This window comes from Oncorhynchus nerka, linkage group LG26, assembly GCF_034236695.1.
Source record: "Oncorhynchus nerka isolate Pitt River linkage group LG26, Oner_Uvic_2.0, whole genome shotgun sequence".
Classification (NCBI taxonomy): domain Eukaryota; kingdom Metazoa; phylum Chordata; class Actinopteri; order Salmoniformes; family Salmonidae; genus Oncorhynchus; species Oncorhynchus nerka.
The window spans coordinates 15,902,851-15,918,005 of NC_088421.1; the positions used below are offsets into that span (position 1 = coordinate 15,902,851).

The window sequence follows — 15,155 nt, forward strand, 5'->3', positions numbered from 1 at the left end:
AGGAATTCCCATTAGGAAGGCTTATAGTTTCGTCACTCAGTCTTGGCCCATGTGCTCCCCCACACCTACTACAGTCATTGTGTGCATCAAACGTATGAGGCCTCACCCTGTTAATTCTAAGCGATCCAGATGTAAAAACGAATGATGAAGTACTGTTGTTAAACCAGCCATAGACAATAAGCTAGGAGTGGGATGAGTGGGATACTGTGAGAATTATCAGTGCGTCTCAGGAGTCTTAGAGGTGGGTAGCTGGGGATTCCCTATTTGACATTTGGAATATGGGCATGCCACACTGAAGGTAAGGTATCCCTATAAGAAGCAATATTTTGTCTTTATCAGTATTCCACAATCAATGACCATAAAAAGTTTACCACTATAAAGTACTAATAACAAGTGCTAATCTTGTTATTTTGCACATACGACTGCTGTAGACACAAAAATAAATGCAGTAATGTTTATTAAAATCAGGCATTTATCTAGTGCTTCTTCCCTGAAGCTCCTCTGAAGGGGCTGGTGATGGCTCGAGAGAGTGCCCGAAACACCCTAACCAGGAAGGGGCATTTACGGGACTGGGGATCCTGTGCAGTAGGTGCAGGTATCAGGTCCTCCATGGGCGGGGAAGCGGAAGGAACCTCTGAAACCAAAAGTGTGCAATGCTGTCATCAAGGCTACTTTGAAGAATCTCAAATATACATATAATCTGATTTGTTTAACACTTTTTTGGTTACAACATGATTCTATATGTGTTATTGTACTATGTAGAAAATAGTAAAAACTGGAGAAAAACCCTTGAATGAGTAGGTGTGTCCAAACGTTTGACTGGTACTGTATCTTTGTTCACTCTTGCCAAGGTCGTTACAAACTGGTCACATGGTGATGAATTAAAATGACATAATCAATGCTTATTACTCACTCAGTGACATATCACTGAAACGTTTTGTTGGCAGCGCTTCCAGTTCAGGGTGCTTCTTGGATTGTCCTTTTCTCTTGAACACCTGTAGACAAAATATATCCTGACATTAGAGCCCTCACAATATCTCATAAGCCCACTGGCTGTGGGATAATTAAATCGCAGCCCTAACTTAGAGGCAATTCCAAAACACAAAGCTCCCTACCTTGATCCTGATCTTCGGGATGTTAGGAATTTTGAAAAGGAAACGCCACTTCTTGCTATTCTTTTCCCCTCCAGCAGAGCGAGGCGTCACCTCAGCGTTGCCATCAGCTGGGTTAAGGCTCCTGGTGGGGAATTCATCTGGTTGGACTAACCTGGAAACTAATTCTAGGAGAAGTAGAGACGATACATTTGGCACAGTTGAAGTCAGTAAACTTTACACCATAAGAAACAATCTATTGAGCACGATACAAAAGATTCCTCTACAGAGTTAAAATGGCGATTTAACTTACCGTCCTCTGACTTCACTGTGGGCTTGGACACATCAGTCAGGGTGTCCATCACTGTGTTGGTCATTATCTTAGTGACCTGATCCATCGTCTGCCTTACTCCGGTGGAAACGAGTGACACATTTAAACACTGCCCCAGGAGAGTCCTAACAGAATTTTCGGCAAAGCTGTAGGCGAGCTCAAAGGCATCATTCCTTGACAGCTTTTTCAGGGCTGGCTTTGGCAATGCCGGTTCAGAGAAGCTCCTGTGGCCAGCCATGGATTGAAGTTGCCGGCTTATTGTGATCTCCTGAATGAGACCATGGACCTTGGTGATGAGGTCGTCTGACACACCTTGAATGGTTTCAATGGAGACGAGCCTCTCAAGGTTTTCCTCTGCTGAAGTCTTCCTTGATTCGTCCGTCACCAGAGTTTCCATTATAGTTTGCAATATAATGTTGGTGTCAGATATGGATGTTGGTATCAGACATGATGGTTGACATACAAGCTCTGCAGGGGAAGAATCCTGGTTCCTCTCATGAGTTGACAAGTATTTTGTCAAGGATTGCTTAGACAGTGATTCTGGCACATCTATTGTGATCAAGCTGTGGGACGCTGTCCCCTTTATCTCATCTGCAGTCAACTGGTCAAGGCTCTCAAGAAGAGAGTCCAACATGTCAGTTGTCTTCTTTCCAACAGATGAATTATTCGAGGTAACCACTCTGCACTTGATCACATTTAGGATCTGGCTGAGGGTGTTCTTAGCAGATTTGGTGAAACTCTGCTTAGTGACTGGCACTGTTGAGTCTTGGAGAGCCAAAAGTGGTTGGAAACTTTCACTCAAGAGAGAAAAATCTCCTTTCAAACTGTGATCACTCAACACTGACATGCTCTTGGTGGGTGTCAATGTGAAGGTGTCAAAGTCTTGATTTTCTGTTGACGCGTCACCCTGAGACGCAAGGGATTTAGACCTTTCAACATTGGCTAAACTGTCTTTTGTCAACATCTTCTCACTCCTGACAGATTGAGGTCGCTCCGGGTCATGAGCAGTGTCAGAGGCCTCAAAGTATCCATGTTTCTCCACAGGCATGGAATCCACCATATCTTTGGTTTTGGAGGCTGGCACTGGGGACATGGAGAAGAAGACCTTCAGCCTATCCCTCACTCGGTAGTAGATGCTGTGAGCCACATCCAGGAACTCATCAAAAACTATTTTAGGTATGAGGTGGGACTCTGTATCCATGGTCTCTCTCTCTAGGTCTTCCACAATAATGTTCACAATGTCCGAAGCTGCTGCAAACAGGTGTTGTGAATAGGTAGCAGGCATATTCAGTAGCTCCAAATGGTTGGCCTTGCGAGCAATGAAAACAATTGCAGCTCCAAAGATGGCCTCACTCACGATTTGGTTAGCCTTTGTGTGGAACTCCATACTTAGAATACTCCGGATGGAAATATTAGAGGTTCTGCTGCTGCTGACTGCACTTTGTGGCTGTGTGAGCGAGGAAATCTCACCTGAAATGGGGAGGTCCTCCAACTTTGAGATGAGAGCATCCAACTTCTGGCTGAACTCCAAGAACACATTTAATGTCCTCCCTCCAACGGAAGAAGAACAGTCTTCCTTAGAAGCCTCAACCTTCAGAACTGAGGCCACCTTTTTGATGACCTCTTTAGTGCATGTGTTGAGGGTTGGCTGGTTGTCTGAGATATCACTCAGAGACCTGAAGGACATACCTGAGCTGTTAATACTGGTCTTTTGCACAGGAGATACCTCCAAACAGGCCTCAGTTGGGAGTGGACCAGTTGCAGAGAGCTTGGTATTCAGAGGGACGTCTTTTTCCTCAGTGAGATGGTGTAAACTGAACCACTTATTTAGTTTGTCCAGCACATTGGTGTACAGGTTTCGTGAACTTGAATGTACTTCCACCCAGAACTTTTTGCGACCAGATTTTGTGGCTGCTGAGACCTTATTTGCCTCAAATGCCTCATGCAAGTCTCCTAATACGCCATCAAAAAGATCAACCGATGCCACTGCAACACTTTCAGGGGAAATATGGGCAGATAAGATTTCCTCTAATCTATTAGTGTCGCTTGAAGGGGTTTTGTTCAGATTGGCAAATGTCACATCTTCCTCCTTAAGGCCCTGAATGATGTGAGAAACATCTATGTCTTCAAGACTCTGTGACAGAGAAGATACCAGGTCTCTGGCAGCAAGGTTACCCTGGGAGCCGGCCTCTGTGGCTGGGTTGAGACTCATCTCAATCTCAAGCTCATTTTGAATTGCTTGGCAGGCAGTTGCCACAGCAAACGCTGAGTGAGAGCACAAGAACTTCAAGTCAGAGTCTGAGATGGGCAGAGATGGTGAGTCGTGAGTCATGGACATGGCCTCCAGACTGCTCTCAGAAACAAAGGGCTGGAGTTTTACGGATACTTGTCTGACCATCTCCCCAGCAACACCGCTGATGTCTATTGATGAGCTGGAGCCGGTGCTCTGTGAATTTAAATGTGTTTGGCTGTCCAAAAGTCCAAGATGATAAAGAACATCACCAAACACAACATCCACAACATCATTCGACAATGCTGTAATTCTGTTGCTAGACAGGAACTTAGCTGGATGCACGTCGTCTGAGGTCCAATCACAAAGGGATTCTTTGGATGAGCACATGGACAAGCTCTGGATTGTTGGAGTTGCTGATATGCAGCTTTCATTGGTAGACTCGCCATAGAGTTGTGACATTTTAATTTGAACGGCTTTCACGATCTTGCCCTTGGAGACATTCAACAAGTGGTCACTGATGGACTGCCTGGAGGAATGTCTACTTGCAGATCTTTGAACTACCATGCTTTGAATTTCAGCAGAAACCGCAGTAAGGAAGTAACTCAAAGGGGTGGTCCGTTCCTGCTCAGTTCTTCCATTGTCTTTAGTCCTGAGGATACTATTAATGATGGTGACTATTACCTGTCCAGCCAGAGGACCCAATATGGCTTCAAGCTCCCCCTCTAATTCAAGCGGAGACTTTTTGGACTGGCGACTGCTGGACTTGCTTCCGTGCGCAATATGCGCCATGGCGTGGGCATACATTGATGCAATTGCCATGCTCAGCATCTCTTGAGCAAACCGAATGCTTGCTGAGTTGCTGCCATGACCTTCAGTTCCCTGATCACAACCCACATGTAGCATTAGCTGAGCTAGCCTGGAGTTGATGACTTTCATCACCATCTCCACAATTTCCATTACCAACCGGGTGTCTGCAGAGACGATGATGGGCATGAGCTTCCTCTGCCTACTCCGGCTGGACGGCAGTACAATCTCACTCAGCGACCTACATGCTCCACTGTGGACCATTTGATTGAAAACACAGCTCTGAGACAGGCCAAACACAGACCTGAGTGGTTCTGAGCAGGGTCTGTCCTTCACCTCTCTATTGTCCCCCTCAGGTGTAGAGAGATATGTGAACTCTCCAGGCATCAAGTCTTCATCGTCCTCTTCACTCAGCAAAGAGGTCATGGACCTAGAGAATGCACACAACAGAGACATAGTAACAAAAATGTCCATGGCGTTTTGGACTCAACCTCATTATTATTACTACTGAAAAGGAAGTAAACCAATAAACATTTTAGAGCGCTTGTATCCATCTAAGCAGTATCTCTCACTAAGTGGGGCTGGTTATTGGTACACATGGTGAGGGGTATGGGAGTAATGTGTGAGGGTAGAACTTCTTGGAGGGAAGTGGATAGTGGTGCTTACCTGTGAGTGGAGGGGAAAAGTGTGGGTGTCCGCATGCTCCAGGAAGTTTTAGAGCTCCTGCTGGGGCCTTGAGTACAACTTAATCTCACAGTGCGGGAAAGAGAAGTTACTGCCTCCTCACTTCCTGATCCAGGAGAGCCTGGCAACTCAGTCAGCTCTATCTGCATGGTGAGGTCAAGGGCTGGAACCACAACTGTCGATTTGATCTTCTTCACCCATGTGACAATGTCTATGCACTTGGCAGTAAACTCATCTCTGGTTAACTGCAATGAACATATAGAGAAGTTAGACACTGTACTGATATAATGACTTAGAGCCATGTGATTACTCACCATTTAACTAACCAAGCAGACAGGAACTGACTTTAACTCACCTTGGCACGCATATTCTCACTCAACAGATTCCAGTGTCTGAAAAGTAAATAAAAGATAACTTTTCTAATGGGGAACATATCTAGGAAGCCCAGTTGAGCTGGGCATCTAAAATATTTATATTACAATCAAACAGTCAAGGGGAGAATAGGAAAGCCACAGAGCAACATACTTGTCAGTCATGTCCTGCACAAAGGTGGAGAGGTCTGGGGAGCTTCTTTGCCGCCTGACAAGGCTGTCCTGGGACGTTGCAGCCTGGGGGGCCGTGGGCGTGGTGGTGAAGGTCACATCAGTATCCTGGGGACGACAGGAAGTACAGTTAGGCTGGAATTCAATCGACTCTAGTACTCTGTCCTCCCAAACACACACACACAATGCAACTAGTAGATTAGATTGAGAGGTGACTACAGTCCTCACCTCTAGTTCCAGGTCTCCAGAGTTGAGTAGAGAAGTCTGGTGTGGCTCCTGTACATGGGATGGGCCGGCTGTCTCTAGATCAGCCTGCATCTCACTTTCTATTTCAGCCTCTAGTGACTGGGTTGGGTCAGCTGACTTCAGATCAGCCTCCTGCATCTCTGCATCCGGTTCAGCCGCTATTGACTGAGTTGGGCTGGCTATTTCTTGATCAGCAAAGAATTGGGCCAGGCTCCCCGTATCAGGCTGATCATTTTCATATCTGTGCAGAGGAAAATAATCTCTCTATGATCACTGGGACCTAGCCATAATGTATAGACCTTTGACCTGTGTGAATGGATCATTTGTGTAAATTACGTACCTGACTTCATCCTGCATGTCATCAGAAATATTGATAGGGTCCTCAAGAGGCTGTGATTCCAATATCTATGAGGGTGAGGTCATCACTTTTGACCTCTGAAAGACATCAGAAAGAACTGTACATGCCTCACCTTTAGCCATCTCGTTGGTCTCACTATCTTATGTATAGTGAAGGTGAGGTTATATCCTTTGACCTATTGCAACTCTTTCACCAGAGAGGAAGAGGCAAAGCGAGGGTTTACTTTACCCAAAATTTGTCAGCGAAAATAAGACCACGAAGTGAAGAATTTGTATGGAGGTCAATGAGAGTATTGAACTTGAACAACGAAAAATGTCATCTGTAATTTGCTGCGTGATGATTATTTGATCGAATAGAAGTTTCGTAATGGTTAGGTTGTTTGGAATGCACTGATATAAGCGGACACTCGTGGCATTTCAGCAACTTTGGAAAAAATCTTCTTTATATTGGAGTTGTGCCTGTTGTTCACACATGCATCTGCCCTCTCCTTGGCTTGAATGGTCATACCTGATCTCACCCCCTCCCGCCTGCTTTCCTGGATATATATTTCCATTGTTAGAGTGGCCACTTAACTATCTTGTCAATATAATTGATCATCTTTGCTTGCACCCAACCTAAGGGTCATAACCTTTGACCCCCTGAAGTCATTAGAAAGTTGGCCTACATGCTACATCTAGCCTATCTTTACAGTAGCCTATGACTGGTCTATTACTTAAATGTTTTGGTCAATGACAGCCTATAGGCTACCTTTTAACCCAGATAAATGAATACAATTGGATGTTATCCTGCTGTAAAATCTGTATAATGATTCTTCTTCTCATTTACAATAACCACAGCATTGAAAATAAAGTAACATACCTCAGATACTTTACTCTCCATGTCTTTTCCTTGTAAAAATAAGTGAATGCGCATCCAATTGATTAACACTAGGTCGTCCAGTCAACAACGAAGATAAGACTGATCCAACCAGTTTTTCTGTTAAGTTTTAAACCTCATCAATTATGACGTAACAATGTTATGAGCATTTTACGCAATGGCAAATGCACCCCCGATGCAACGCTTTGTTTATGGCCTACACATTGAAAGTACTGAATTTAAATGGAAGTTCTGGGGGTGGTAGGCCCATGTTTTGCAAAACAACATAAAAGGTGATACACTAAGTTTACATACCATAACGTCGCAGTTGAGCTGAAACTATCCTTCTATAAGATCATGAGAGTTTTTGAACAAGGTCGAACGGTACACCAGTATCTATCTGTACGTTAGAGCTATCGTCGTCATCTCTAACGCACAGGTACTTGGACAGGTCGCAGGTATAGTTACATCCCTGCTCTGATGACTCCTGTAATTCAACCAGATATAAGGAGAACAGGCCAATAAACTATAACTGCACAGTCACAATACCTATTACTGACCATCTATGTTCACCCTAAAATCCATAGTCATACCCAATCATTAACATCGGTTCAATAAACTCTGCCCTGCCTATATAGAGGACTTCAATAAATAAGGGTGGTACCTAAAAAACGAACTTAAGGACATATTGCCCTCTTGTGGTTAGTAAAGATAATGACGTGATCCCAGACTTCAAAAGTTTCTGACACCAAACTCTCGCGAGGCTCGGTCCAGAAGTACCGCTATGAAATGAACACTACAGACTAATAGTCTGTTTTTATGGTTTAAACCTGTCTCGCGGAACCCCTCGCCAACAGCCAATGAAATTGCAGGGCGCCAAATACAAATCAACAGAAATCTCATAAATCAAATGTCTCAAACATACAAGTATTAGGCACCATTTTAATGGATCGTTGAGGTTATTGACCTTTGGCCGAGTTTTTAATCTATAACAGACAGTGGATAGTAAATAAAAAAATGTATTTGAATACTGTACTTTGTTTCAAAGCATTGTTCCAAAATAATTTAGCAAATTCAACCTGATCAAATAATCTGTATAAGAAGGAGGAAAATAGGAATGTACTATAATTTGTTTAGTGGATTCCCACCCACAAACCTGCTTTACAACATACACTATATATTTTTTTTAAAGTATGTGGACACACCTTGAAATGAGTGGATTCAGCTATTTCAGGCACACACATTGGTGGTCTAAACACACAGCCATGCAATCTCCATAGACACACATTGGCAATAGAATGGCCTTACTGAAGAGCTCAGTGACTTTCATCGTGACACCGTCATAGGATGCCACCTTTCCAACAAGTTAGTTTGTCAAATTTCTGCCATGCTAAAGATGCCCCAGTCAACTGTAAGTGCTGTTATTGTGAAGTGGAAACGTCTAGGAGCAACAATGGCTCAGCTGCGAAGTGGTAGGCCACACAAGCTCACAGAACGGGACCTCCGAGTGCTGAAGCACGTAGAGCGTAAAAATTGTCTGTCCTTGGTTGCAACAATAACTACAGAGTTCCAAACCGCCTCTGGAATCAATGTCATCACAAAAACAGTTTCGTCGGGAGCTTCATGAAATGGGTTTCATGGCCAAGCAGCCGCATACAAGCCTAAGATCACAATGTGCAATGCCAAGCGTCGGCTGGAGTGGTGTAAAGCTTGCCGCCATTGGCGTAATGAATCACGCTTCACCATCTGACAGTCCGTCGGACGAGTCAGGATTTGCCAGATGCTAGGAGAACGCTACCTGCCTGAATGTATAGTGCCAACTGTAAAGTTTGGTGGAAGAGGAATAATGGTCTGGGACTGTTTTTCATGGTTTGGTCTAGGCCCATTAGCTCCTGTGAAGGGAAATCTTAACGCTACAGCTTACAATGACATTCTAGATGATTCTGTGCCTCCAACTTTGTGGCAACAGTTTAGGGAATGCCCTTTCCTGTTTCAGTATGACAATGCCCTTGTGCACAAAGCGAGGTCCATACAGAAATGGTTTGTCGCGATCGGTGAGGAAGAACTTGACTGGCCTGCACAGAGCCATGACTTTAACCCCATCGAACACCTTTGGAATGAATTGGAACACTGACTGCAAGCCAGGCCTAATCGCCCAACATCTATGCCTGACCTCACTAATGCTCTTGTGGCTGAATGGAAGAAAGTCCACACAGCAATGTTCCAACATCTAGTGGAAAGCCTTCCCAGGAGAGTGGAGGCTGTCATAGCAGCAAACGGGGGACCAACTCCATAATAATGCCCATGATTTTGGAATGAGATGTTCGACGAGTGTCCACATACTTTTGGTCATGTAGTGTACATTAGGCCTACATGTCATAAAGTATATGGCATACTGGAGGCATACTTTCAGTGCCAGTTCTGTTTTGAAACCTTGTACGCCTATGCATGATGTCCATTTTGCAATCAATTACTTTGAAAAATCATGGAGAAACATTCAAGAAATTCACAAAACGTTAAGAGTCTGATCATTTGTACTATGACACATTTGTTGTTAATTATTGCCTTCTTTGATAATAAGAATTTGTGTTGTTAATTTCAGCAGACAGTTCAGAAGTCTCACTCTAGTTGTAGGGGAGAAGTATGTTGTGAAGAAGAAACATAACATTCTAGAATGGTTGAGGAGGAATGACATCAACTGTGAACCGGTATGTGGATCAAATTGTCAGATACCCCTGGATTTCTCCTCCTCTCATGGCAGCAAAATGAACTGCATGAAATGTATTCAACTTAACAGTGTGAAACTGAATTAAATGTAGACAGTCACATGAGTAAGAGGTTTCCAAGTGTAAAGAACACAACCTTCATGATTGTTTGGAGTTCTTTGTTGATTATCTTTTCATATTGAAACAATCAGAGCGTGTCACACATAGCACTGCTCGGTTCAGCAGGTGGACAAAGGGCTGCAGTGGCCATGCTCGGGTGTCTTCATCAGATGGGCATGGATGACCTGCTGGACTGCCTCCTGTATGTGCGTGTGGTGTCTGAGTCCACCTGGTAAGCACAGACAGATACCGTGTATTATCGTACAGTAAATATATACATTAGAACACAAGTAGAGAGCAAGTAGGTTCAGGGAAAGAAATCTTAAATATGTATTTAGCAGTAAGGAAATGCATTGATTTTGATAGCACGTTATAACCCACAATTATCATTGCACACACACACACACACACACACACACACACACACACACACACACACACACACACACACACACACCTTCCCTGTTCAAAGAAGTTGCCTGTCGTCCAGACAAAACGATTGAGACCATAAAGGGACCCAGTGTAGGCTTTGGAGAGGTCCAGTGTTGGTTAACCGACAGAGTGGAGGTGGAGGGCTTTCTCTCTCACAGACGTCTAGGGTGTCTTCACAGCAGCCAGGGTCATGAAAGAGGTCAGCACCATAGACAAGCAGTAAAATCACATTACAAAAACATAAAAATACACCTTATGGAACAGTGGGGACTGTGAAGAGACACACAGAGGCACAGACACACTCATACACACACACACATGATAACGTACGCACTACATACACACACATGTACACATGGATTTTGGTTTGTAGATATGTGTGGTAATAGAGTAGTGGCCTGAGGGCACACACCTAATGGGTGTGAAATGTAATGGCATGTTTTTAAAATTTTGCTAGACCCCAGGAAGAGTACCTGCTGCCTTGGCAGGAGCCAATGGGGATCCATAATAAATACAAATGCATCCTGTATTAATTCCTATGCTCAGTAATAATTTTGTCATTGTTTATCCACAGTTCACTGTGCATTATTGCAGTAGTTTACACTCATTACAACCTCTGTTTCCTGTATAATTTCCTTTGTCTTTGATCAGATTGACAATCGGTGTCTTTCTGAGGAGTCACAGAGAGATGCGACCAATCCCTACCCCATCTACAGTGTCATAGAGAAATACTGCTTCATAAATGGACCTATGGAAGGTCCATATGTGTGTGTGTGTGTGTGTGTACTTAGTGCAAGTTGACACATGACAGTCATTAACTACTTGATTAATTGAATTTCTTTTTGTGAAGGCAAATATACACTGAGTGTCCAAAACATTAGGAAAATTGAGTTTCACCCCCTTTTGCCCTCAGAGCAGCCTCAATTTGTCTGGGCATGGACTCTACAAGGTGGTGAAAGTGTTCCACAGGGATGCTGGCCCATGTTGACTGCAAAGCGTCCCACAGTTTTGTCAAGGCTAGATGGCCTTTGGGTGGTGGACCATTCTTTATACACACAGGAAACTGTTGAGCGTGAAAAATCCAGCAGCATTGCCGTTCTTGACCCACTCAAACTGGTGCTCCTCGGGTTGAGAACCAGACCATGTCCCCCGGTGCGAACACGTGGGCCTCACTGCGGTGACGGTCAGCGCTCTTCTTCTGCCGTCCACTCTCCTGACGTAGTGATTCCTGGACGGCCCTCCAGGTCTCCTTAGAGCGCTGCACCCACTCCACCGCAGGAGCCTCGGTCTGGCTCTGATGCCATGGTGCCAGAACCGGCTGGTACCCCAACACGCACTGAAACGGTGACATGTTGGTAGAGGAGTGGCGTAGTGAGTTCTGGGCCATTTCAGCCCAGGGGACGTATCTCGCCCACTCCCCCGTCCGGTCCTGGCAATACGACCGCAGAAACCTACCCACCTCCTGGTTCACTCTCTCCACCTGCCCATTACTCTCCGGGTGATACCCCGAGGTCAGGCTGACCGAGACCCCCAGACGTTCCACACTCGGGATGTGAACTGGGGACCCCGATCAGAAACGATGTCCTCGGGCACCCCGTAGTGCCGGAAGACGTAGGTGAACAGAGCCTCCGCAGTCTGTAGGGCCGTAGGGAGACCGGGCAACGGGATAAGACGGCAGGACTTAGAGAACCGATCACAACGACCAGGATCGTTGTGTCTCCCTGAGACAGGGGAAGATCAGTGAGAAAGTCCACCGATAGATGGGACCACGGCCGTTGTGCAACGGGGAGGGGTTGTAACTTCCCTCGTGGCAAGTGCCTAGGAGCCTTGCTCTGGGCGCACACTGAACAGGAGGAGACATAGAATCGCACGTCCTTAACTAAGGTGGGCCACCAGTACTTCCCCCTAAGACCCCGCACTGTCCTCGAAATCCCCGGGTGACCCGACGAGGGTAGACTATGAGCCCACCGAATCAATTGATCACGAACAGCGAGCGGCACGTACCTACGACCCTCCGGGCACTGTGGAGGCACAGGTTCCCCCCTTAGCACCCGCTCGATGTCCGTATCCACCTCCCATACTACCGGTGCCACCAGCCTAGCCGCCGGAATGATAGGAGTAGGATCAATGGACCGGTCCTCGGTGTCGTAGAGACGGGACAGTGCGTCGGCCTTAGTGTTAAGGGAACCTGGTCTATACAAGATCGTGAATCTAAATCTGGTGAAATACATGGCCCACCTTGCCTGACGAGGATTCAGTCTCCTAGCTGCTTGGATATACTCCAGGTTACGGTGGTCAGTCCAGATGAGGAGGAAAGGGTGCTTAGCCCCCTCGAGCCAGTGTCTCCACACCTTCAGGGCTTTAACCACAGCCAACAACTCCCTGTCCCCCACATCAGAGTTTTGCTCCGCTCGGTGGAGCACCAGAGCGCTGTGAGAGCACGGCTCCAACCCCAGCCTCGGATGCGTCCACCTCCACTATGAACGCCAAAGAGGGGTCTGGATGCGCCTACACCGGCGCGTCGGTGAACAAACGAAGGAAAGCTCCGTCCGCCTCTGCCGACCACTGCAAACGCACAGGCCCCCCCTTCAGCAGTGAGGTAATGGGAGCCGCCACCTGACCAAAACCCTGGATAAACCTCCGGTAGTAATTGGCAAACCCTAAGAACCGCTGCACCACCTTTACCGTGGTCGGAGTCGTACAATTACGCACGGCCTTGACGCCGTCACACTCCATCACCACCCCCGAGGTGGAAATGCGATAACCCAGGAAGGAAACGGCTCGTTTGGAAAACTCACATTTCTCCGCCTTCACGTATAGGTCATGCTCCAGCAGTCACCCAAGAACTTTGCGCACCAGAGACACATGCGCGGTGCGTGTAGCGGAGTAGATCAAAATATCGTCAATATACACCACCACAGCCTGTCCGTGCAGGTCCCTGATAATCTCGTCGACGAAGGATTGAAAGATGGCTGGAGCATTCTTTAACCCATATGGCATGACGAGGTACTCCTAATGGCCAGATGTGGTACTAAATGCAGTTTTCCACTCATCTCCCTCCCGAATACGCACTAGATTATACGTGCTCTGAGGTCCAGTTTCGTGAAGAACCGCGCCTCGTGAAATGATTTCACCGCCGTAGCAATAAGAGGTAGTGGGTAACTAAAACCCACAGTGATGGAATTGAGACCTCGATAATCAATGCACGGACGCAAATCACCCTCCTTTTTCTTCACAAAAAAGAAACTCGAGGAGACGGGTGACATGGAGGGCCGAATGTACCCCTATCCCAGAGCTTCCATGACATATGTCTCCATAGCCAAGGTCTCCTCCTGGGACAAAGGGTACACGTGACTCCTGGGAAGTGCAGCGTTTAGCTGGAGGTTTATCACGCAATCCCCCTGTCGATGGGGTGGTAATTGGGTCACCTTCTTTTTACTGAAGGCGATAGCCAAATCGGCATACTCAGCGGGAATGCGCACGGTGGAAACCTGGTCTGGACTCTCCACCGTCGTCACACTGATGGAAACTCCTACACACCTGCCTGAACACTCATCAGACCACCCCTGGAGAGCTCCCTGTCTCCACGAAATCCTAGGATTGTGAATAGCCAGCCAGGAACCCCCAGCACCACCGGAAACGCAGGTGAATCGATAAGGAACAGACTAATTCGCTCCTTTATGATCCCCCTGCGTAATCATCTCCAGTGGAACCGTGGCCTACCTCACCAGCCCTGACCCTAACGGTCGACTATCTAAGGAGTGCACGGGGAAGGGGGGGTCTACCTGTACTAACGGAATCCTCAACCTCTGGGCGAGTCCGTGATCTATAAAGTTCCCAGCTGCGCCTGAATCGACTAGCGCCTTATGCTGGAGAGAAGGAGAAAACGTAAGGAAACAAATTAATGAAAACATGTGACCAACAGGAAGCTCTGGGTGAGTGTGGTGCTGACTCACCTGTGGTGACCGAGAAGTGTTCTGCCTGCCCTCTCAACTCCCAGATGGACTCCTCCAGCACCGACCGGAAGTGTGCCCTCTCCGGCCACAGCTGGTGCTGGGGGAGCCTCCTCCTCCGGTCTCCCTAGATGCAGCCCCCCCTAGCTCCATAGGTATGGGAGCGGGAGAGCCAGGAGGTGGAACAGACAGGACCTTTTCAGAACGTCCGCAAGCAGCCAGCAGATTGTCTAGCCGGATCGACAGGTCTATAAGCTCGTCCAGGGTGAGCGTAGTGTCCCGACAAGCCAGCTCCCTGCGGACGTCCTCTCTCAGGCTACACCTGTAATGGTCTATCAGGGCCCTGTCGTTCCACCCCGCTCCAAGGTTCCCTGCCTGAGATGGAACAATATCTCACCTGCCGCTCGGCCCTCCGGAGGGTGATCGAACACGGCCCGGAAACGGAGGGTGAACTCCGGGTAGTGGCCCCTCGCCGAGTCGGGCCCGTTCCAGACGGCATTGGCCAACTCCAGGGCTCTACCCGTCAGGCAAGAGACGAGGACACTCACGCTCTCCTCGTCCGAGGGAGCCGGCCGAACGGTGGCCAGGTAAAGCTGGAGTTGGAGCAGGAATCCCTGGCACCCCGCCGCCGCTCCATCGTACTCCCTCGGAGGTCGCAATACGGAGGGCGCTGGTACCGGATACCGCTGGAGGAGGTTGTAGCGTTGCAGGTGGGAGTGTTGGAGGGGAAGTAGGGAGACCACTCCTCTCCCAGCGGTCCATCCTCTCCATCATCTGATCCATCGCTGATCCGATGCGATA

General features: G+C 47.1%; 1 protein-coding gene across 1 annotated transcript; it reads right to left on the minus strand.

Annotated features, from left to right (window-relative positions):
- Positions 1-476: 476 nt before the first annotated feature.
- On the minus strand, positions 477-4,861 carry LOC115110890 (uncharacterized). The gene is made up of 4 exons (XM_065010138.1): positions 1,405-4,861; positions 1,116-1,279; positions 914-995; positions 477-634 (listed from the first exon to the last, which is right to left on the minus strand). Exons 1-4 carry the CDS (start codon positions 4,844-4,846, stop codon positions 477-479), a joined length of 3,846 nt encoding a protein of 1,281 aa, XP_064866210.1. The 5' UTR covers positions 4,847-4,861.
- Between the last annotated feature and the right edge of the window lie 10,294 nt (positions 4,862-15,155).

What these genes read in the sequence shown, in the direction of transcription:
- LOC115110890 (XM_065010138.1), bottom strand. Translation starts at nt 4,846, where the DNA reads ATGCCTGGAGAGTTCACATATCTCTCTACACCTGAGGGGGACAATAGA. An exon ending in TCCCGAAGATCAGGATCAAG is followed by an intron (nt 996 to 1,115) that starts GTAGGGAGCTTT and finishes TTTTGTCTACAG; the next exon opens with GTGTTCAAGAGAAAAGGACA. An exon ending in TTTCAGTGATATGTCACTGA is followed by an intron (nt 635 to 913) that starts GTGAGTAATAAG and finishes TTTTGGTTTCAG; the next exon opens with AGGTTCCTTCCGCTTCCCCG.